The 21526-nt window shown below is 37.5% G+C and overlaps 1 protein-coding gene across 2 annotated transcripts in view; it reads left to right on the top strand.

Annotated features, from left to right (window-relative positions):
• Positions 1-21233, top strand: part of PPP2R3B (protein phosphatase 2, regulatory subunit B'', beta) — a 45242-nt gene extending 24009 nt beyond the window's left edge. For both annotated transcript variants that reach the window (XM_010011106.1, XM_010011107.1), the window contains exons 2-13: positions 4702-4887; positions 6618-6721; positions 7279-7381; positions 8097-8171; positions 11613-11699; positions 12115-12271; positions 13693-13741; positions 14982-15071; positions 15885-16060; positions 18302-18420; positions 18503-18609; positions 20733-21233. In XM_010011106.1, the coding sequence (XP_010009408.1) occupies positions 4702-4887; positions 6618-6721; positions 7279-7381; positions 8097-8171; positions 11613-11699; positions 12115-12271; positions 13693-13741; positions 14982-15071; positions 15885-16060; positions 18302-18420; positions 18503-18609; positions 20733-20877 (1398 nt within the window). In that variant the 3' untranslated portion in view covers positions 20878-21233. The remainder of the gene's footprint in view (positions 1-4701; positions 4888-6617; positions 6722-7278; positions 7382-8096; positions 8172-11612; positions 11700-12114; positions 12272-13692; positions 13742-14981; positions 15072-15884; positions 16061-18301; positions 18421-18502; positions 18610-20732) is intronic.
• Positions 21234-21526: the final 293 nt, after the last annotated feature.

Here is a 21526-nt window from a genome sequence, read left to right as displayed (position 1 = left end):
ACAATAGTGTAGCATAAGCTTAGAATTTTCAAGTTCATGTGCTAAACAGCATTTAGGTATCTGTATTGACTTCCATCTTCTGTTGTGTCTTAAGGAACTTCATGCAGTATCTGCAGTTGTTGAGTTGTTTATAAGCATTGTATACAAGTGGTTGCAGGGATGCTAGGATTTAAAAGGCTGAATAACACATCTCTGTAGAAAATCCTCTTGGCTTATTATGCACTTTGTTTCAGCCAGGTAATATCAGCATAAATGGTGATATAGAAGACCTGGTCTTTTGAAGGCTAGCTTATGCATTGCACATTTGAAAAGTATTGCAACAAGTCCTTTTATAGGAAAGTTTTACTTGCATTTGAATCCACGTATGTCCTTTGTGGGGTTCAGAACTTTAGGTATTCTCTATGTGCAGATGTGGATCTAGACTTTACTGAGTATACAGTCCTAAAATATCTGCGAACAACTACCCCATTCCTTTTTATTTCAGAAACATATCCTGACATTGAATGACTCCATTATTAGCTTGCTCTTTCAGTTGAGAGAGAAGGAAAAGGGCACCTCATTTTCAAATCCCCACTGTCTTCATTTTTGCTTATAACCAGGTCAACTGTAAAGTGCAACTCATCTGTTGGTAGATCTAAGACTATCTAGTAAGAAGACTGAACTTCTCTCTTTGGAATTAGGTGTACCCATGTTCTCTGGTACTTTATTGTAATTATAATAATGGTTTTATACTGTTATTATAAACACCTGATGGAAAACAGTTGGAAAAGGATCTGTAAAGTTGCAAAATAAAATGGGAAGTTTGCCCTTTGAACAGCGAGCCCAGTGGAGCATAAACGTCCAATTCCTCCTTTGTAAAAGTTAAGGCAAGTAAGTGTTAGATAGCTGTGGACAATCCTTATGATTCTGTATGTCAGCAATGAAAACTGGTTATGTATTAAAGGTTTTCTTGAATTCTCTTATAGGCAAATCTTACATAAGTTTGTTTACATTATTGCAAACCAGGAATTTTCTTACATAAACTGCAGTGTCGACTGCACAATAAGATTACAGATTCTGGACTTTACACATATGTATTGCAGAGGTTAATGTGCCATTCAGTCCTGACACTGCAGCACACATCTGTTCCTATGAGTTATTGACAAGCTTATACAGCTGTTGTCCTTAACTCCAAGCATGTTACTGTTTGTGATACTTCTTGACAAGTTGCAGGGAAAAACTTCACTTACCAATCCAGTTTCTTTTGTCAGTTTAGCTTACTTGTAACAGTATTAAAAGTTTTAACTTAAAGCTGTAAGACAATATGGATCCCTTTCTAAATGTTAAATTAACCACTGAAATGGAATACTTGGGTAAAAACAATAATGAACTGTTGCTGCAGATTTTTTTAGTCGAAAGATTCATCATTAGCAGGCATATAGCGGTTCTTCTTAATAAAGAAATTCCCTGGATAAGGTTCTAATTGACTTTAGAACAGCTTAATCTCATGCAATTAGCACATTTTGATTGCTCTGAAATAACAGAACTGCCTCTTTTCATCAGCTATAGTATATGTGCGTCTATACAAGTAACTAACTGAAATGATAGAAAGTAGTGAAGCTTTTGGAGCCCCTTTAGTATCCCACGTTCCTTCATCAGAAGCAGCACGGCCTCAGTTGTGCAAGGAGTCTTTCAGTTGCCAGATGGGAGTCAGGCTGAGAGAAGAATCTCTGGGTCTTCAAGGGAAGGTGAGGAGAGAGAGGAGATTCGATACTATATAGTGCATTAGTTGGAACTGATAGTTTTCGACAACCTGTTTCTTTGGTACAGGTTCTTATCCCTGTGTTGACGGATATTAACAGTACAACTCAGTTGTCCAATTGCAAGTTGCTAGTGGCATTTAAGAAGTATTAGTGTGTTCAGAACACCCTCATGGCAGATGAAGAGTGAGAGCTCTGCTCCCAGCTGGCTGCTGAATACCATGTGGAATATTCAAGGGCATTTTGGTTTGTGCCCTAGATGGTGTTCTCACTAGATGCCTATATGTAGGCACCAAATAAATCTATCTGAAATGGTTGTGAAGTGATCACACACTTCCTGATGCAAATGGAGCACTTTCACAGTTTCTTCTTGCACTGACTTTGGGAAACCAGCATGTAGAAATAGGCAGTATCTTACAGTATAGGGAGGGTTATTTTATCTTGCAGCAAGAGGTTTGTATTCTATACTTGGTTTTAGACTTGAATGAATACACCGTTTTACAGATTAAATGTTATATATTTTTACACTAAACATGCTGAATTCAAAGTAGTGCTTAAACATAACATTTTCATCTTGGAAAAATCCATTTTCTTCACCTGTATGTCTGTCTTCAGTTCTGAATCTGTTGCTTAAGTTCTTCATAATCATGGTCTGAAACACGTTTACAACATACACAAAGATGAGAAATGAATAAATAAATAACCTTCATTGTGTAACTCGGGACACTCGAAGTTACAGATACTAGGGTAGGTCTTACTACAAATGCTGAACTGAAATCTCTACATGCATCTAAGAACAGCTTTTAACTTGGACTAATGGAAATAATTTATTGTGTATTCTGAGGTACCTGAAGTCAACTAGTACTTTGGGGGAGGAAGGGTGGTGGGAGAACGAATAGTTCTGTTGAGCCTTTCTTCTTCTCTTAAGAGCTTTTCCAGTGTTGTCTTCCCTCTGCCACTAACTTTCCATTTAAAACAAACTACTAAAAAATCTGAGACTCTATGTTTTGCTAGTTGTAGATTTTAAAAATGCCTTGTCTGGCTGTACCAGGTTTTCCTGAAATACTGATTTACCTCATGTTCTCTGAAGCATTCAGGGGGGTAGTAGTCTATAACTGACACTTTTTTCTAGATGAGGCACGCCTCATTGGGCATCAGTGAAGAACTGGCACTCCTACTACTTCAATGGCAATTTGAGCAGCTCATGTGAGATTGACTATCCAGCAGATCTTGTAAATGAGGAAGAAGGAAGATAAAATAACTTTGCTTAGAATGAGGAGAACAGTTTGATTCTGTTAAGTTTCTGTTAAGATGGTTTGGTCACTGGTGCTCAGGAGCATGCTAGCGCTCTGGCTGTGTGGTACCAGTCCAAGGAGTAAGTCTTTAGGCTGGTTTTACATAGGATAACTGCTAGGGCTCTTCTGAAGTGCTGATGTGTAAGCTGGCCTTCTAGAATGAAACAAGGTGTTAATCCGATTGCATACATTATTTGTAGTGCTGGTGGTATCCTATCTTGACACTCCCCAAGAGTTTGGGTGTCCGTGATTGAAAGGGATTTTTGATGTCCTGTGGCATTCATATTCTAAGCTGATACTTCATTAGCTGGGCCGTGGAACTAATGGCGAGGTATCAAAAGTTGTAATTGACAGGATTCTTAGAAAATGACAAACATTAACTCTAGGTGTCATAGATTCAAGACAATATTTTCCTCTGAAGTAAAACCTGTACATCTGTTGAGGTAATTCTGCAGTCGTGAACAGGAATGCTGGTTCAAATGCAGAGGAGAGGAAAGAGAGGTTAATTCAGACTGGGTTTAGCATGTGTAGCATTCCAGTGAGGGTTCCTGGGTTGGAACCCTGCAAATCAGAATCTGCTGACTGTAAGCACCTAGTTCTTTCACTGACATAAGCACTTTGAATGTGGTAGGAAAGCTGCATATCTTTACGAGCACTTTGACAAAGGTGATATGGAGTAAGATATGGGCTGGGGTTTGGGGGGTGTCAGGGTGTTTTTTTAGGAGGGTTGTTTTTTTTCTTCCCCCACCAGTTCTGGTTGGAAATGAGATGGAATTTCAGGATCTTGAACGCATTTAACAGTAGGATGAGCCCCCAGATAACATTAACCATTGTTTTACATTTGAATAATGGCCTCGGGATGAAAGACTTCATGTTTAATTGCTAATTTTGGGTTACCACATAACTACTGTTACTTTGATTGTTATCATTGTTTTTCTGCCTTATCGGACTTCCTTTTGGCAACTAAGTACAAGGTAAACTCTCCTTTACTGAAGCAAAATGCATTTAAATAAATGAACTCTCTTGTTGCTTGTCATGGTTTTTGTGTTTTACTAGTATATCAGAAATTCTTGAGACAAATTTCTAAGCTCTCATGCCATAATTGTGTATGGTTTACAAAAAAAAAAAAAACCTCTGCACGAATCATGACCTTTATAAAATCAAGCATTTTTTTAGGATTAAAAAAAATCTTCACTGTAACTAAGTTAAACGAGGTTGGTGGTTTGAAACAAAGTTGTCATGCTTATTTCAAAAGCTGGAAGCTGTAAAGCTAGAAATACTTCAAAAGCAAATTCTTTCATGACCTGTCTGTTAAGCTAGAAGTTGAAGTTTTTTCTTCTGTAACTGATAATAGAACCTGAGTAACTTCAGACGTCTTCAGGAAGCTGTCTGGTGTATTAATCGTGGAACTTGATACTTTGAAGACTTAAATTGTTTTTATTAAATTTTTAACATCCTAGGAATCTTTCTAAATGACAGGTTTTGGAAACACTCATAAATTTTTTCCAGTGTGCTCTTATTCTTACATAGTTTATTCAACCTATCATCAAAAATCTTTTTGGACGTGTGCTGTAACATGTAATACCAAGAGATTCAAGTCATCTGGGGATGACTTTTGTATGCAATTTCATTTTACCTGACTGTCAAATGTGTATTTATCTATTTAGGTTCAGACAAAGAAGGAAGAAACTTTGCCACCATCGCTTAGTCAAAACATTCCAACTTTCTATTTTCCTCGTGGATGTCCTAAGGAAAAAGTGAATATAGATGCTGTGATTGCCAACATTGAGAGAACTTTCTCTGAGTTTCCAAATGAAAGAGCAACATTAGAAGACATGGGGAAGGTTGCAAAGGTGAGAACTTGCTGGTTGTCTGCTTTTAGTACTATATGCCTATGGAAAGGAAACACGAGTTCTGTGTGCTTTCTTTTCTTGTATTATATGTTTCCATCTCTTACAAGGTAGTACCAGTAAAATGGCATATTCAGCACTGTTGATAGCACAGTTATGTATGAAAATCTTTGCCTCAACTATGTTTCAAATGGCCCTAAATTTGCTTATAAAAAGAAACAAACATTAACACAGAAATTGAACAATTTTTTTTTAGTTGCACAAACAACCAGCTACTGAAGGGCACATTGTATGTTCTGTATTCTCTACTGACCAACAAACTTAAGGCAAAAGCATGGGTAACATGCATTTTGTTTTCAGGTGTCCACACTGTTTTTTCTCATTTACTGTGTCATGAACCTCTGTTGTAAAGACACTGAAAGACAGAATGGTTTGATAACTTGAGATTACAGTCCTCTAGTTATTACTGAAGAGCTAATTTAGAGTTACGGCAGAGCGACAAAATACTAAGCTTAGAAAGCAGCGAATATTTTTAAACTGCTGTGTAACAGGCAATAAGCTAGTTAAACTTAAATTTCCATTTTGTTATATTGAATCAATGCTTGAAATACGACTATGACTCGTGGTCTTGGTTAATGAGTCTGAGCTTTTCATCCCTGTTGCTGTCACTTTGCATTTAAAGTCCAAGGTCTGGAAAATAGAAACAAAGATTTGTCACAAAAGCAGGACTTGGGGTTCAGAAACTGCTTGTTTGCCTGACCAGAAGTGTTTAACTGCTGAGTTAATGCTGGGATTCCTTGCCTTCTGCACCTCCTTTCCTGTAGAATTGGGGAGGGGTGGAAGTCTGGACAAGAAAGGTGGAAGGGTCCAGTCACCTACAATTCAGTGATGAAAGACACCTTCCTGAAGCATAGGGAAAAGCCGCTCTGTCTGAGGATGGTATTTATCAAACTCACTTTTTCTTACTTTTTAAAGTACTGGTTAAACTATTGTATGAGAATTAACCATCCTTTTGCTCTGGTAACCTTATACATCTTGCAGTATTCATAATCTGAGATCCACATGAGATTCTCAGAGATGCTGACATGTCTGACTACTCCAAGTTGTAGCCAGATTTAGGCGCAAGATAGGTACTTAGCTGTTATGACTGAGGAAGCTTGGAGCAGACATAGAAGCATCACTGTAGGTATATGTGGGAGCGCTAAAGTTGTGAAGGTGTAACTGTTGGGTATCCTGAAGCAAAATACTGGTGCTCAGGACAGGCTGGCCTACTACTTAAAATTGGATAGAAGGTGTGCCATGCATAGGCAAGGACGCAGAAGAGTTGAGCCATTCTCTGAGCCAGACAAATGTAAATCTGCTCCAGTTCAGAAGCTGTGTAACCTTGCTGTCTTGAACTCAGCTTAAAGATATCCAGCCCTTTAGCGGAGCTTATTAGCATGGGCTTTGTTCAGCTGCTTGGAGCAGGGACAGAGCAGACATGTGACTGCATTCATCTATTAGGAATGCTGCAAGCTGCACTGTGTTTTGCTTTCCACTTTTGGATTTCAGCCTTAAGCAGTTGCTTACAGTTAATTATTTTGGAAGGTGCAGTTCGTTTCAGAAACAGTTTAAAACCAAAAATGTTTTCTTCTTAATACTTGTAAAATTTAGGTTTTGAAAGAATTATAAATAAGGGAGTAACCCTCAGATAAGCAATCAATAAACTGACTTGATGTGTACTTCAATTCTAGGCTTGTGAATGCCCACTTTACTGGAAAGGTCCTTTGTTTTATTGTGCTGGAGGTGAACGAACAGGATACGTGTCAGTTCATAAATTTGTTGCAATGTGGCGGAAGTAAGTAGATTACTCTTTTGGAAGTACTGCGTGTTTTTAATTGAAATGTGATATTTTAAGCTCTAAATGAGATGCTATCTGTAAAGGGGAATAAAACACTCTACCATAATCAACCATAGACAGCAAACTTATACATGGGAAAATGTAACTAAAGAATCACTTTAACATAAACGAACAAGTCTTTGTTTACAGGTTTTATAGATTTTAAAATGTTTGGTGAATGACTGGCTGTTTATGGGAAAAGTGAGAACCATAGCCTGAAGTTGTAGATGCCAGTTCTGGACAAAATGCTTTTTATTCTTTCAAGTTCTCATTCCAGATCTAACTTTAAAATATTCTTTTATGTAATCCATTGCATGTTGTACTTACCTCCTTTAACGTAAATGTATGAGACAGTGCTGCTTTGGTAAGTTCACCTGGAGTGTACTTTAATGTTTACAATTAGCTTTCGAATTAAATGTGGTTGTGGTTTCATAGGTCTTGCTTTAGGATACCTGTACAAGGCACCACAAGGAGTTTTCTGTGTAGAGTATTAAATGGAAATACTTACATTTCAGAATACTTCAGACCTGCTACGATGATGCTGCAAAGTTTGTTCATCTTCTTATGAACCCTGGATGCAACTACTTGGTGCAAGAAGACTTCATTCCTTTTTTACAAGTAAATTGCAATTGAAACTTTTTCTGGAAACACAACAAAATTATGAGCTCACAAAGCCCTGATTTTTTTTTGGGGGGGGGGGCTAAGTAAACATGCTTTTTTCATGGTCTTCATTAAAGTTTATTGGTAGTATTTAGTGTAACTCGTGCTAATGAGTGACTTCTTTTACAGTAAATCATTTTGTTTAAGGTGAGGTCTTTGGGAGCTGCAGTAAGATGCATGCATATATAATTGCTTGCATGAATAGCACATGTATCTGAGAATCCCTACAGTTTAGAAAGGCAGTTGGAAGTTATTTAAATCAAGGAAGGTCTTTGCAAGGAAAGGGAAAGTGGCATATGAATTTAAGATCTAATACAGCCTCTTTTAAAGAGCAGCAAACACCACCTTTGCTAATGTATTAATAAAACCTAAATTGGCTTTTCCTGAATCATAGTCAGCCACAGATTTACAAGCTACAACAGTGTTCAAAATCTTCAGCCCATCTAAAATATGTTTTGTTTGTTTCTTGATCTGGCTTCTTTAAATGACAGTAAAAAAGCAGTGCCATTTACATAAAGCATGTTGTAAATGAAGTTATCAATGACTCTGGTAGTTAATTTGAACTGTTTTGGTTAAGGAGCAGATGGGCTAGTCTATGCTAACTGGTTTATATATAAGTCACTAATGAATACTGTTTCGGGATATTATTCCTCTTTTCTTCTTCTTTTTGTAGGATGTGGTGAATAGTCATCCTGGTCTATTATTTTTAAAAGAAGCATCTGAATTTCATTCTCGGTACATTACCACAGTAAGTGATTTGTATTGGGAAAAACTATTTTCTGTTAACAAAGTAGAAAAATCAAAATTACGATGTGTCAGTGTAAGTATCTTTGTCCCTTCAGAAAAGTTGAGTATGCTGCCAGTCTTTATTTCTACTTTGCTAGAAATCTTATTAAGAAAGACTCAATTTCTTCAGCATTGTAGTTTTTCTTAACACAACAAATTGCTGAACTTAATGCTAGTAGAGAAACACTGAATTGTAATAGTGTAGGATAAGTTAATGAACGCTAAACAAAGAGCGTACTCTTAAGCATTTGATTGTGGCTATAGACTGTACTCATTAGAATCCTGACCTTACTCTGGGATTAATTAAATGGAATTTTGAATGAAAAGTCTATATTAATGTGATTATGTTCACTAGTAAGTAAAATAATGATGATAATATTGAAGCTGCTTGCCACTTCCCTCTCTGGGGATTTTTGTTTCTAAGCAATTTTTATACATGAAAAGTTCCATTTCTCTTTTCATAGGGTTATGTGACTGAAGTATTCTTTCTGTACCCAAGGGAAAAATCAGTGACATTAAATTTTTTCAACAGTAGACTTGACAGCAGATTCCACTGAAGTCTTAAAAGATTAAAATTCTTTAAAATGACATTCAGTTCACTTTGTGCGTGTGAAAAATCATTTAATGAATATTCTCCAACAAAAAAAACAGAGTTGATCATCTTTTATCCAGTCTATAGTTTGACCCAAAACAAAACTGTGGAAGCTCTTCTGAAAACATTTGGGTTTGGTTCCTCACATCCTTCTTATAGATACTTGCGGGTGTATCAAGCATGTCCTGCTGCATTAGGTTTTGGTTCTTGTTATAATGATTACGTGAGCTCCCAAAACTACTTGTCCAATGTGAGTGAAGGAGATGTTCTGCTTGTAGGTACTTTTGTTTCTTAACAGATTCTGGGTTGTATCAAACCCTGCCCTACTTAAAATTGTGAAAGCTTGCTGCCTGTCCTGAGGATCTGTAGGAGGGAAAGGTCCTGCCATTTCTGGTTACTTTTCTTTGGAGGAACAGCTTATTTGAAGTAGGCATGAGTCTAGGAATATTGAATAAATCAGTGCTAAGAGTACTTTACTAACAAAATCTAGTGTAGTCTTCAACAGAAATCAGTGTTCAATAAAAATCCCAAAAGTAAACTAGTACTGCTATGAATATGGCAGCAATATTTGCAGTACTATTCTGCAGATTAAGAAATGGCAGGAGGATTCTCTGCTCTTTCTTGTCATATTTGAGGATGGAATAACTGCTGCCCAATACAGTCTTCTAAAATTCTGTCCTGCAAGTTGTTATCAATAATTACAGATTATTTTCTCTAAGATGAAATAAGGCATTTCATACCTGTATTCAGTTAGCTTTACCTTGCTACCTGAAGCTTTATCTAAAGGATTTTGTAAGCACTGTAGATTTAGATTTAGCGTTTGTTCACACCAAATACCAGTTATAAATGATCCATTCTTCTGCTGTGTTTGTATATACATACATATATCTGTGTATGTGTGTGCATATATACATTACATACATCTCCTTAGTGAAGCAAGAGTTGTGTCAGTGTTGTTCAACCATGGAAGCATTTGGTTCTGTCTGCTAGGCTGTAGGTAGTACAGGTTGTTCGGTCGGTCTAGTGGTAAAGTTGGGTACATATGAACAAGATAAAGCCGAAATATGTTAAAAACATTTGGCCTGACAAATGAGATACTACATTTAATCTGCACGTATGTTATGTATATATATGAACTATGAGTTCTTGAAATGGTAATCTCTGTATTGCACTGTTTCTTCTTTCTTGCAAATCACTGTGCAGCATAGTAAGGAAAGCAATTCTCTGACAATTTGCTTATACTCTGCTTCTATTCACTGTAGAAAAACGTTTAAGTCTGTTCCCAGTTGTCTTTAGCAAACATTCAATTTTGTTTTTATTTTTAGCCCAGTGAAATGTGTAACAGATGAGATAATGACATGCAGATGGATTAAGTTGCAAAGCTAAGGCAAAACCTTTTTAGAAAAAAATTGCTTTGTAGTATAAGCCAAAAATGGGCCTTCCCTAAACTCATGATTAGAATTAAGCTAATTAAGTTTCAAAAGTAGGCTAGTCTATTCTCCTTTCTGCATTTATTGAGCCAGCTGTTCTTGCTCAAAGTTAAGAGCTCTAGAGCTTCCTGCATGCTACAGTTTAAGCTTTATTTTAAAACTTTATGAATAAATTACTCTTCTATTTGTAATTTAGAAATTATTGGTTTGCTTAAACTATTGATTTTCTGCAATTAAATTCTGAAGTGATAAAAACTTAAAACCTCTTCCCAGCTAAAGACTTCATTATTTATTTGGGGGAAGAGGGTTCCTAAAGAGATGGAGCTTTTAGCTAGTTAAATGATACACTACATATGCAATATTTAGTCTTACTAATTCACAGGTATAATCAATCTCCAATTAAGCAGTTATAGTTCATAATATGTTTAGATTTTGTCTGCTTTTGTTAGTGGTGAATGACTGACTTGAAATATATCCCTGGCTGACTTAGGTCAAACTGATTGAGGTAAATACTGAATTTGGTTAAGAAATAGAAAAAAGGCATATTTTAAAGTCTTAGTAGTTTGTAAACCCAAGCTAAGCAAATTATGCTGGATGTATGAGTTTACCAAAATAATGTACATGTAAAACTGATTTAAGCAAAAGTGTTGGATACTCAACTGAATGCATTTGTTTCTGGTTCCAGTATCAGTCATGGCCCAAGAACTAGTCATCTTTCTCACATAGATTTATTTTGTTCTGTTTTTCAGTTATAAAACATTTATTTTCTTCTTTTAATGCTATTGATAGAGTTTTTCTCAGGTAACTTTAAATAGAAAAAAATTAAATGGGGGGAAAATATATTCCCTCTGCACCTGCAGGAAGTATTTCTGTCTGTTGATTTGTTGTATTTGCAGGCTTCAGAAGTAGCAACATCCCCCTGTATTCTGATCCTTAAACAGTCCCTGTTGTATTTCTGTAACTTCATCTGTGAAGTAAAATACTCTTAGAGTAATAAAGGTGTTTAAATCTGAAGTAATGAGATACATTAATAGGTTTGTTAGATGATAACCTGTAGATCTCAAAGACTGGGAGGTAGTGAAGTTGCCAATAAACATATTCTGAATAGCATGCAATTATTCTGCAACTTGACTGTGTGAGATATGGGTACTGCAGCATTGAAGTAAGACTTATCAAGATGTATTTAGATACAAGATTTAGAAATGGTTTGGTAATACAATGTATAAGAGAAGCATCAACCTGCTAAGTAATGAGAAGAATAGAAGTAGGGGGTAGTAGGTTCCTGTAATGCAGCTGAGCTAAGACTGATCTTTGACAAGTGTTTGGGAGGGTGTTTAGTTACCATACCTAAGATCACCTTTCCATTTTCTGTTTCTTACAGGTTATACAGAGAATATTTTATACAGTAAATAGGTCCTGGTCTGGGAAAATAACTTGTAATGAGCTCAGGAAAAGCAACTTTTTGCAGGTACATAATATCTGTAGTTTTGCAAGACAGATGTTTCTACAAGTTTAAAAATTGCGTTAACTAAATGCTTAAGGGAGTAACATAAGCAGCATTTATTTCTTTTCCAAAAACTAGTGAAGGCTTAATTGTATTAGTTCTCATACACTATAATATGTCTAAATGTCATCTTTTATCTGGAGCTGTATATAGGCATATGTGTTTAGTCTGGCTGATCTTCTCATTCTTTTGTGGCCATGTTAGTTTTCTACCTTGTGTTCAGTCTTTGCTGTCATGCTGCATGGTGTGCACCGTCTCTGAAGATAAAAATTGTTCCACTGAAATAGCGTTAGATATTAACTTAGTTATGAGAACTTGGATCATTCAACAAATGTCTTACAAATTTTTTAATGTGTTCTGTTTATCCTTCTGATAATAGAATGTGGCATTATTGGAAGAGGAAGCTGATATTAACCAGCTGACAGAGTACTTCTCATATGAACATTTTTATGTTATCTATTGCAAATTTTGGGAGCTGGATACAGACCATGACCTCTATATTGACCGGAAGGATTTAGCTCGACATAATGATCATGGTATGACAAATAAAGCACCTTTGTTTACATGTATTAAATAACCTGTAAACTTTTAGCTGAGAAAGTGGTTAACTGCCAAGGCTGATGTTCATTAGTCTGCTGGTATAGCTGGTCCTGCTGACTCAGTGAAATAAAGCAGGACAAGTCATCTGTGACACTGCTCTGTGTCTTGCAATACCAAATCTGATGAAAATTCTGAATTTGAATTCTGATCTTGGCAAAGAAGTAGAGGAAAATATTATTAAGTCTTGGTATATTATTAATAGGTGTATTTGGCAGTTTGGGGTTACCTTGGAAACAATCCATTTTACCAATATTGTTCAAGAATCATGGCTCTTCTGACAAGGTAGGGAAGGAGTAGAAAAAGGCAAACATACATTCAGTTATTCTGCTTATTTTAAAGTTTTGCCAACTCAGTTGCAGTATATCTTGTTTAATACTATTAGCAGCTTTACATTTTCTGCATTCTCCGTATGCAATGACTGTGATTTCATAGTGTTGCACACTTGTACCTTGTATGGAATTGTTGGGGGGTTTTTTTGGAAGCTTTGGATATGATAACCCAACTTTAATTTTAAACTTCTAGGGGTTTTTTTTGCATGTCAACAGTAGATAATCTGGTTTCATCAATTCCTTCCTTTTGTACTGTCACTGATCTAAAATTAGGCTAGATGGAATGCTTACATGGAGTAAGAAAATATTCAAGTATGTAACTGTTGCTAAGGCTGAACAACTTCAGTGTTTCAAAAGTAGATAGGAAGAAGCAGCAGCACTTATGTCTGAAAAATTGGCTGTCCTACAGTTCTGGGGATAAATCCTAAGTGGGGACTGGCATACTTACTAGAATAATACAGTGATAGCCTTACAAGAAGTACATAAAACACATGAACTATTTGAATGGTTAACTACCTGCTTTAATTATCAGTATTTCTACAATGCTATAAAAATATTTCAAAGCTGGAATAATAAGTAATTCTGTGAGAATAGTATCATGTGCTGCTCTGAGTACCATCCACAAATTCTTCAGGATAAATTGAATATCCTTTACAGAGGTAGTGCTCAGTTAAGACATGTCTCTGAAATCCCTGAAATAGTTTCAAAACAGAAGCGTGGATCAGAACCATGTCAGAAATAGACCCATGTCAGAATCAGTTAGGTGTGCTCATTACGTATGAATGTGCCAATTCCATTGTGGCTCTTTGCCAAGGTCATATAAAATATAGTGGCACTGGAAAACATGACTGACTTGTCAAAGAACTGGTAAATGCTGTCTTATTAATCAGCCGATTTTGTTACTTTTGTTACACTACTATTTCTGTATCAAGTCTGAATCCAAAGAGGGTTCCAGTAAACTCTTCAGACAATACAAAGCAAAAATGACCTGTATGTAACTGACATGATTTTAAACCCTTTTTTCACAGCAATTTCAAATAGGATGATAGAGCGGATCTTCTCGGGAGCAGTAACAAGGTATTTGTTTTGTATGCTGATCTAAATCCAATTAAATGTTTGCTTGTTAAATAGCGTGACACTCTCAGGGGAAAAAAAAAAATGCCTTTCCCTTGAAATGGAACTGTGATTTTCAAGATTTAGTAGTTTAAACTCTAGTAGTACTAGAGTGCTCTGGAAACCTTTGGTGCAGTACAAGTTCTTTACTCTCCTTTCGTTATCCATATGAACATTGCTATTCGATGTTGTATAGTTTAACAGGGATGGGAATGAAGAAGGAAGGAAATGTTGACATCGTTGCTTTTCCATCCCTCAGATTGTAAATATTCAAATGGAATTGGGCTTTTCAGTACTACTTGAAACATCAATGCTTATTGCATCAACAGATTTTCAAAAATGCCTCCTGCTGTGCTAATTCACATTTCTGACAGTCATTCTTCATTTTTTTGCCACTTGGATTGACTTCCTCTTGTGTATTTATGGCAATTTTAGTCAGTTTTGAAACATTTGGCTGACACAACCTTCACAGCTAGGAAGCAACTGGTAAATAGCAAAAGCACAAATGAGTGAAATGACACTTGGCAGGCGTATGTCTAGAGCTTACCACTTTTTTGGGGGAAAGACGAATCATGCACCATATTTTTCTAGACTTTTTTTTTTGGGGGGGAGGGGGGAAAGGGGTTTAGGAATGAAATGTATTACGTCTAGGAACTGCTGACCTGACTTTTTACTACACAGGTTGACCATGTGTCTTCAGAACATAGTTGCATTCTGTGTTGTGGGAACAGAAAGAGACTATTATGTTCTTGTCATGAACACTTTCTGAATATCTTTATTTCATTTTTATCTTCATATTTCCATTCCACTTTTAAAGCACAGCTTTAAGTTCTCATCACTTTTACCTGAATATAAATTCAAAAAAATGTGTATTTATGTATACTTTTTTTAATTAATTGAGAGATGTCTTCTGTTAACAACCAAACAGTGGTATTGCTGCCCAGGAAGGAAAGCTCTTAAGTCCTTCTGGAAACGTGCTACCTTCCTCTTCCATCCATTCCAGCAGTAAAAACAGAAGAGACATAAGCTCCTTGTCCTAAATGGTCAAAGTAGTCTGTGACAAGTCACCTTACAAACACTGCATCATTTAGGAGTAAATAAATGGTTAATAGCACCACAGAAAATAATCCTTGATTTTTGGTTGGTAAAAACTAGGTTTTTTAAAATAAATTTTCTATTTTTTTCCCCCTCATTGGCCTTCAAGAGGTAGAAAAGCACAAAAAGATGGGAAAATTAGCTATGCTGATTTTGTCTGGTTTTTGATATCTGAAGAGGACAAAAAGACACCAACTAGGTAAGACTGAATTTATATTTTAACAGAAATAAAGACTGACTATATTGAATGGTTTTCCAGTCTTTAAATGGGGACCACTAATGCTCAGCTAGAACTCTGATGGAAGAAGCTAAACTATAAAGACATGATGTGCTTTGGGTGACCTTGCTTGAGCCAGGAGGTTGGACTTGATGACCCGCAGTGGTCCCTTCCAGACTCAACCATTCTTTGATCATGCGAGTGAAAAACTTGCCCAGTTCTTCGTATCCTTCTTAGTTATCAGTGTATCCTGCTGCTGTAGAAGTCTATTTTAATGATTTTTAAGAAGCTAATTAAATGTTACTGTTTCATACTCTGTGTGCAGCCTCCTTACAGACATAGATAAAGGAAACTTGTTTCATACTCCAGTGACTTTGGAAAACTACACACCTAGCGTTAGCTGTGGGATATTAATAAGAAACCTATTGCATGATACAACACTGGCTTTTTCAATATGAAAAGAAGAACTTGGGTTTTAATGCATCAATTGAATTTTTTCATGGTCTCCCTTGAGTTTTCATGTAAAACTACATTTTAGTCCTCTCCTGCTTCATCCACTCAATTAACAAGTGTGGTTTTGTATGCAATAATGCATGTCATGGCAAATACCAGTAACTCTTACCACAGTAGGTGGTGGTTAATGACTTTCTGTGGCATTATGGAGCATATTCTTATGTCTAGTTTTGCATCACGAAGTAGTGTAGCCTTTAAAATGGGCAACATAAATTTGTAATAAATGAAATTTTGAAATAAGCTTGTGTAAACAGTTCTTTGCTCTTAATTACTGAATTTCAGCATTGAATACTGGTTTCGCTGCATGGATCTTGATGGGGATGGTGCTTTGTCTATGTATGAGTTGGAGTATTTTTATGAAGAACAGTGCCAAAAATTGGATAACATGGCCATAGAACCTTTGCCATTTGAAGACTGTTTGTGCCAGATGCTGGATCTCGTGAAGCCACAGTATGAAGGTAATAAAATCCTTTTCCATCTGTAACTTACATTTCTCTGGATTAGGAGTTAGTGCACCCTTAAGAGAACTCAATTGGTCATACAAAGAATGCTCCTTCAGGTTGCCTTTTCTCTAAAATGTTTTATTTTATTGATCACCTCGTCTTCCAGCGGCAGATAAGCATTCATTTTCATGCTAAAATCTAATACGCTGCTTTAAAATTCCTTGTAGGCTTTTATTTTTGAGTTGTAGCTGTGTTTGGTCTTGAATGAAATCTTGTCACAATCTGGCTGAGGTGATGCTCTCAAGAAAAACTCTTGACTGTTCTGTTCACTTGCCTGGTATTTGTTCCAGTAATCCAGTAATCATTTAATTGAGATTTCCTCATAAAGAACAGTTTCTAAACAGTGTTTGGCTCTGTAGATAAGTAACGACTTATTTATGTTACAAGGCTGCCTCCTGAACTCAGGGGTTCCCTCCCAGTCTTGTACATTATGCTTCTGAAAGACAGGCAATTTCAGTAATGTTTCTGTTCTGCATGTCAAATGGAACAAGATAAATGTCTCTCTCCTATATCATGAAGATGATAAAAGGAGTCTGTGAAACATAGCCAAGATAAGTTATTCAGGGCAACAGAAATGAAAACCAATTGTGAAGGGTTGATGTTTTGTTTAGGGATTTTTTTTGGTGTTTTTTTGGGGGGGGGGGTGGTGTTATAAAACCTGATGTTTAAAAGCAGGATTAGAAAAAAAACTTCATTAGTTTTCTAACACAAAAACTAGCAGCATAAAATGACAATTCACTCGAAAGGTTTGAAACAAAAGAAGGTACTTTCATACAGTTAAGGCTAAACTAGCAAAGACACTTTGCTACAGGATGCTCTGTGTACTCAAAAGCAAATTCTTTAATTTGTGGAGACCTGAATTAATCATCTCCATTTCATTCTCTTATTTTTTTTTTTTTTTTTATTTTATTTCTTTCTGGTCTTTGAGAGATGGTATTAGGCATCTACATGAGTAGGCATCAACACAAGTGTTAGGTGCCTAAGCTCCCATTGCAGTAAATGGAAACTGGAGAGCAAATCACTGAACCAAATATAGGTGTCTAACTTAAACTGGGAGCTTATATAACTAGGATTCAAACCATTTGCTTGGTTGTGGAGAGTTGCTGCCACTTGAGATGGCCCAACGCATCAGACATCTGTGTGGGTCTGACAGATACAACACAGGTGCCATGAGGGATTTGTGTCGTTCTGGAGCATCAGCTATAAGCCAGGCAGAATACATTAAGGCACTTCAGATGGCAGCAGATCTAAGTGTGGCAACCATTTCCAAGTGGGATTCAGCTTTTGCTTCCCTCCATTGTCCTTGAGTTATACTTTGTTAGAGGCTGGGATAGTCTGCTGAGGAAATACTGTTCTAAGTCTGGCATTTATTGAACTCTTCCATAACATCTGCTATTAGTCCCTCTTTGACAACAGAAGATTGGCCATAGTTCAGGTGAATCAATAAAGGGGAGTTTTAAAGATAGTCATCTGTCTTTCCCCTGTATATCTGGTATTTTTCAGTCTTTCTGCAGAAGCTTAACATTCAGGTTTGAAATAAAGTAACGTTTCTGAGACACCTGACAAATACTTCTAACACAGATCCATTGATTTGAGTCTTTTAAGTTGCATTTCAAAAACAACTTCCAAACAAAACAAACACATCTGAGCATTTAGCTTTCCTCTCAAGCAGTAAATATTGATCAGGCTGGACAAGTGTGACAAACTAGGCTTTATGAAAAACTCATCTGTTTGAAGCACAATCACATGCCTTCATCTGTCATAACATTTTTATTTCCAAGTCAGGGAAGAGAAAGGGCTGCTGCCAGAGGAGATTCCTACCTGCTACCCAAGCACTTCCTGGGAAGGAATAGCAAGCTCACGGAGACTTCTCTCTCTTGAGGAAGCTTAGGCAACTATCTGAAATGATTTTTAGTAGCTAGGCAAGGTAGACTGCATCTCACTCCAAGGTACTGAAGGACAGTAGGATAAAGCTTAAGCAAGTAACTAATCTGAAACGTTTAAAAGCTTTGTCCACTTTGAAGGACACATCTCTAGACGTGTGTGTCATCTGTTCCCTTCAGTCCCATTGCATTTAGCATCAGTGACAAATGTTCTTGAGCATAATGATGACTTAACTTTGGAATAACATTCCTCCACTTTTGGAGAAAGGATAATTTCAGCTCTTAATATCTTTTCTCATAATCTTCTTTACAGGAAAAATTACTCTGCACGACTTAAAGCGATGTAAGTTGACAAATGTGTTTTTTGACACTTTTTTCAACATTGAAAAATACCTTGACCATGAACAGAAGGATCAGTTTTCCATGTTGCGGGTGAGTATGTAGCTTTAGAAGTCTTTAGCTACGTGCTTAACAATGAATGGGTTTTTGTATAACTTGTGATGTGCTTGTTTAGGATGGTGAAGGGGAAAGCCAAGAGATCTCTGACTGGGAGAAGTATGCTGCTGAAGAGTATGATATCTTGGTAGCAGAAGAGGCAGCAAGTGACCAGTGGAATGACGGGTAAGAATGTAGCAGGAGGGTTGGTGTGAATCCTCTCTGCTAATGTAGAGCCTCATCATCACTATCGTCCCTGATGCTATTTTTGTAGAATGTTGCTGCTTGTCATGTTCAGCTCTGCGCTCAGTGAGGGAGGAACAACCTTTCCTGTAACTCAGATATTACTTCAGAGTTTGTTTCTCCCTCTTCTGTTGGTCTGTTTGTTTACTGAACAACTACATCGCAGTAGTCGTGAGTCCTCCCCTTCCTGGTTTAAAATTCTACTGCTATTGCGACTGTCTAGAATTCGAGTGGTGAGTCCATTTTGCCAATTTTCAGATACAAAGTGGTGACATTCAGATGGCTTTTTGACTAGATTTGTCTCAAGCTCACCTGAGAGCTGATAGTTAAATGCAGGTTTCCTGGATTCCATTAAAATGCTTTAATTCTGTCTTGCAGCTCTTAAGGCCTCTTACAGCTCTGCTGTGGGGCACCCTGAGAAACTAGTTCTTCTGTCGGTTAAGATATGTCGAGGGTTCAGACATATGCTCTATGCTCTGCAAAAGCTAATCCTTAGCCAAGATTGTCAAGGAAGGATTTCAGCTGTTCCTCTGGCATTCTGTCCTCAGACTGTGTGTGGGATTGTTGGAGACTGAAACTTACTGGAGGCAAAATACCCTTTGGACATACATAGTAAGGGACCTGCATGTCAGGAAGTGAGGTTGCTCTGCAGCTCTGATTAAGGGTTTGAACTTGCTGGGCTGTTGTAGGCGAGTGTAATTTTGCAAAGGTCTAAGATAATGCTTAGGCCCAATTTCACTCACAAGTGTGGATGGGATGTAAAGAGCCTCGAGGTGCTTTCATTCAGATTCAGTCATGAACTTGTTGCCTGCAGCTGTTTCCCTGAACTGCGCATCTGTGATTATCATTTAACTATTTCACTTTTATGTGATTATTGTTTAGACTGAATTATTTTGTGTTTAGGTATTTCTCACCCCCCAGCCACCCCAAGATACCTGCTCTTGGTGAAGATAAAAGCTGCACAGTTCACAGTTCTTAGGGGTCAGGTCACTACGTTTCCATGAAAAATGTATTTAAGGTGTACCAGAAACTCTGGTTCTGTGGCTTTACATGGAAAGTGGACAAAATAGAAACTGAAATACAAAATGCTTCTCAAGTTAAACTTTATAATAGATTTTAAAATTTACCTTAAGTATTCAGTTTTCAGTAAGTTTCTAAGAGGTTTTGGACACTTAGGTTTCAGGTACTTCCATGAAGTTTGTTCTCCCCATGGTACAGGCACAGCTTCAGTAATACAGAGAATACAGTGGAATGCAGGGTTTTAAAGCAGAATCCTAATAACCCGAAAACTCGATGAAGTGCACCTTCACTCCACTCCTTAAGGAAAACCAGTGTGTTAGGGTAAGGATAATGTAGGGAGTACGCTGGGATATGGAGAAAAAGCATGATGAAACATACAGTGTGAAACACCCAGTTCTCATTTATTTGAGCCTGGTGTTTGTTAGCTCAAGTGACTCTCCAGTTGTAGGTTGTCTCTGCTTCTGGCATTAGCAGATTTGTCACAGATCTTGTAGGAGAAAACCTGACGATTAAGAGAAACAGTGTGTCCTGTGGAAGCACAGCCTCGAAAATCATGCTTTTTATTTAGTTACTTTCTGCATCCCTTGTTGGGTTTGATGTGTAAGCCACAGTTTAACTGCTGACCATCCGCACAGATGGATAAAAGCTCTTATCCGAGTGTTCCTCAAGTTTTGCTGCTTTGTTTCTTTGGGGCATAGATTGTGATGCTGCTTCTCTCCATGAACTACCGCTTTGTAATTGGTCAAAGCATTTCAAGTATCATGCACACAGCCATATGGAAGATGTGTTCAAGGCCAGACTGGATGGGGCTTCGGAGCAAAACTTGCTATGAGCATTTAAAGTTTCTGTGTTGTACCAAAACTTCCTTGAAATCCCTTCCTGTGCTGAAAGGGTTGCAATTGCTGCCTGAGCTGAAGTGACTGCTTGACAGTCCAGTGTGAATTTTCTATCTTTTTCCTGCAGGTGCCTTGTCACTGTTCTGACTTTTAGGAGGTTCCTGACACAGGCAGACTCCTTCATTTTCTTTTTTCTTTGCCTGCTCCCAGGTATGAAGCAGAACTGAATCCTGCCGACCATCAGAAGGCCAATGTCCTCAAGTATCAAATGGAAAAAAGACCGTTTTTTGACATGCCTTCCCATCTGGCTGATGTAGACTTGGATGACTACGAGTACGAAGAGGACTTTGAGTAGCAGTTACTCGTGGTGAGCACATGCAGAAGAGAAGGGACAGTCTGCAGCAGGTCTGCTACATGCCTGTATGTTCCGGTGGGGTTTGTTGCCAGGGAGTCAGCTTAGTTTTGTGCTAAAAATATTTAATCACTACACTACCTTTTAAATAAAAGAAGCGCATTTGTATGGAATGATGAATTTTTTTTATTTATTCAATAGACTATAGTTTGTAAAATAGATTAAAAATATTTATTTACAGATGTTGCGTAATTCCTTTTGGGAAGAATAACAATATTTGACTTTAGAGACAAGTAGTCCACTGTTTTTAAGAGAACTGTGTAACCCTTCTCGAAGTTGGTGTGGTGCACTGACCGTCTCCATCCCGCTCCCGTCCTGGCGTGGAGGTGAGGAGACCATTGCCACCAGGCGGGCGCTGCAGCTGGCCCCGGGGCTCTTACGCCTTGGCGGGGAGGAGGCAGGACTGTAAGTGTGCAGCTCCGCTCCCGCTTGCAAGCGGGGTCTGACCTGACAAGCTGAGCATTTTGGTGCATGACGAGGAGGGCGAACGCCTGAGACACAAGTTGCTTCTCTTCTCTGTGTAGTCCTTGTTTACCCCAACTCTAATTCTGCTCGCCCTTTTAAACTTCAGTCTTTTCATTGATGTTCATTA

The sequence above is a fragment of the Nestor notabilis genome, unplaced genomic scaffold (genome assembly GCF_000696875.1).
Source record: "Nestor notabilis isolate BGI_N333 unplaced genomic scaffold, ASM69687v1 scaffold4523, whole genome shotgun sequence".
Lineage (NCBI taxonomy): Eukaryota > Metazoa > Chordata > Aves > Psittaciformes > Psittacidae > Nestor > Nestor notabilis.
The sequence above is the reverse complement of the archived record's forward strand: the minus strand, read 5'-3'. Positions and strand labels throughout refer to the sequence as shown.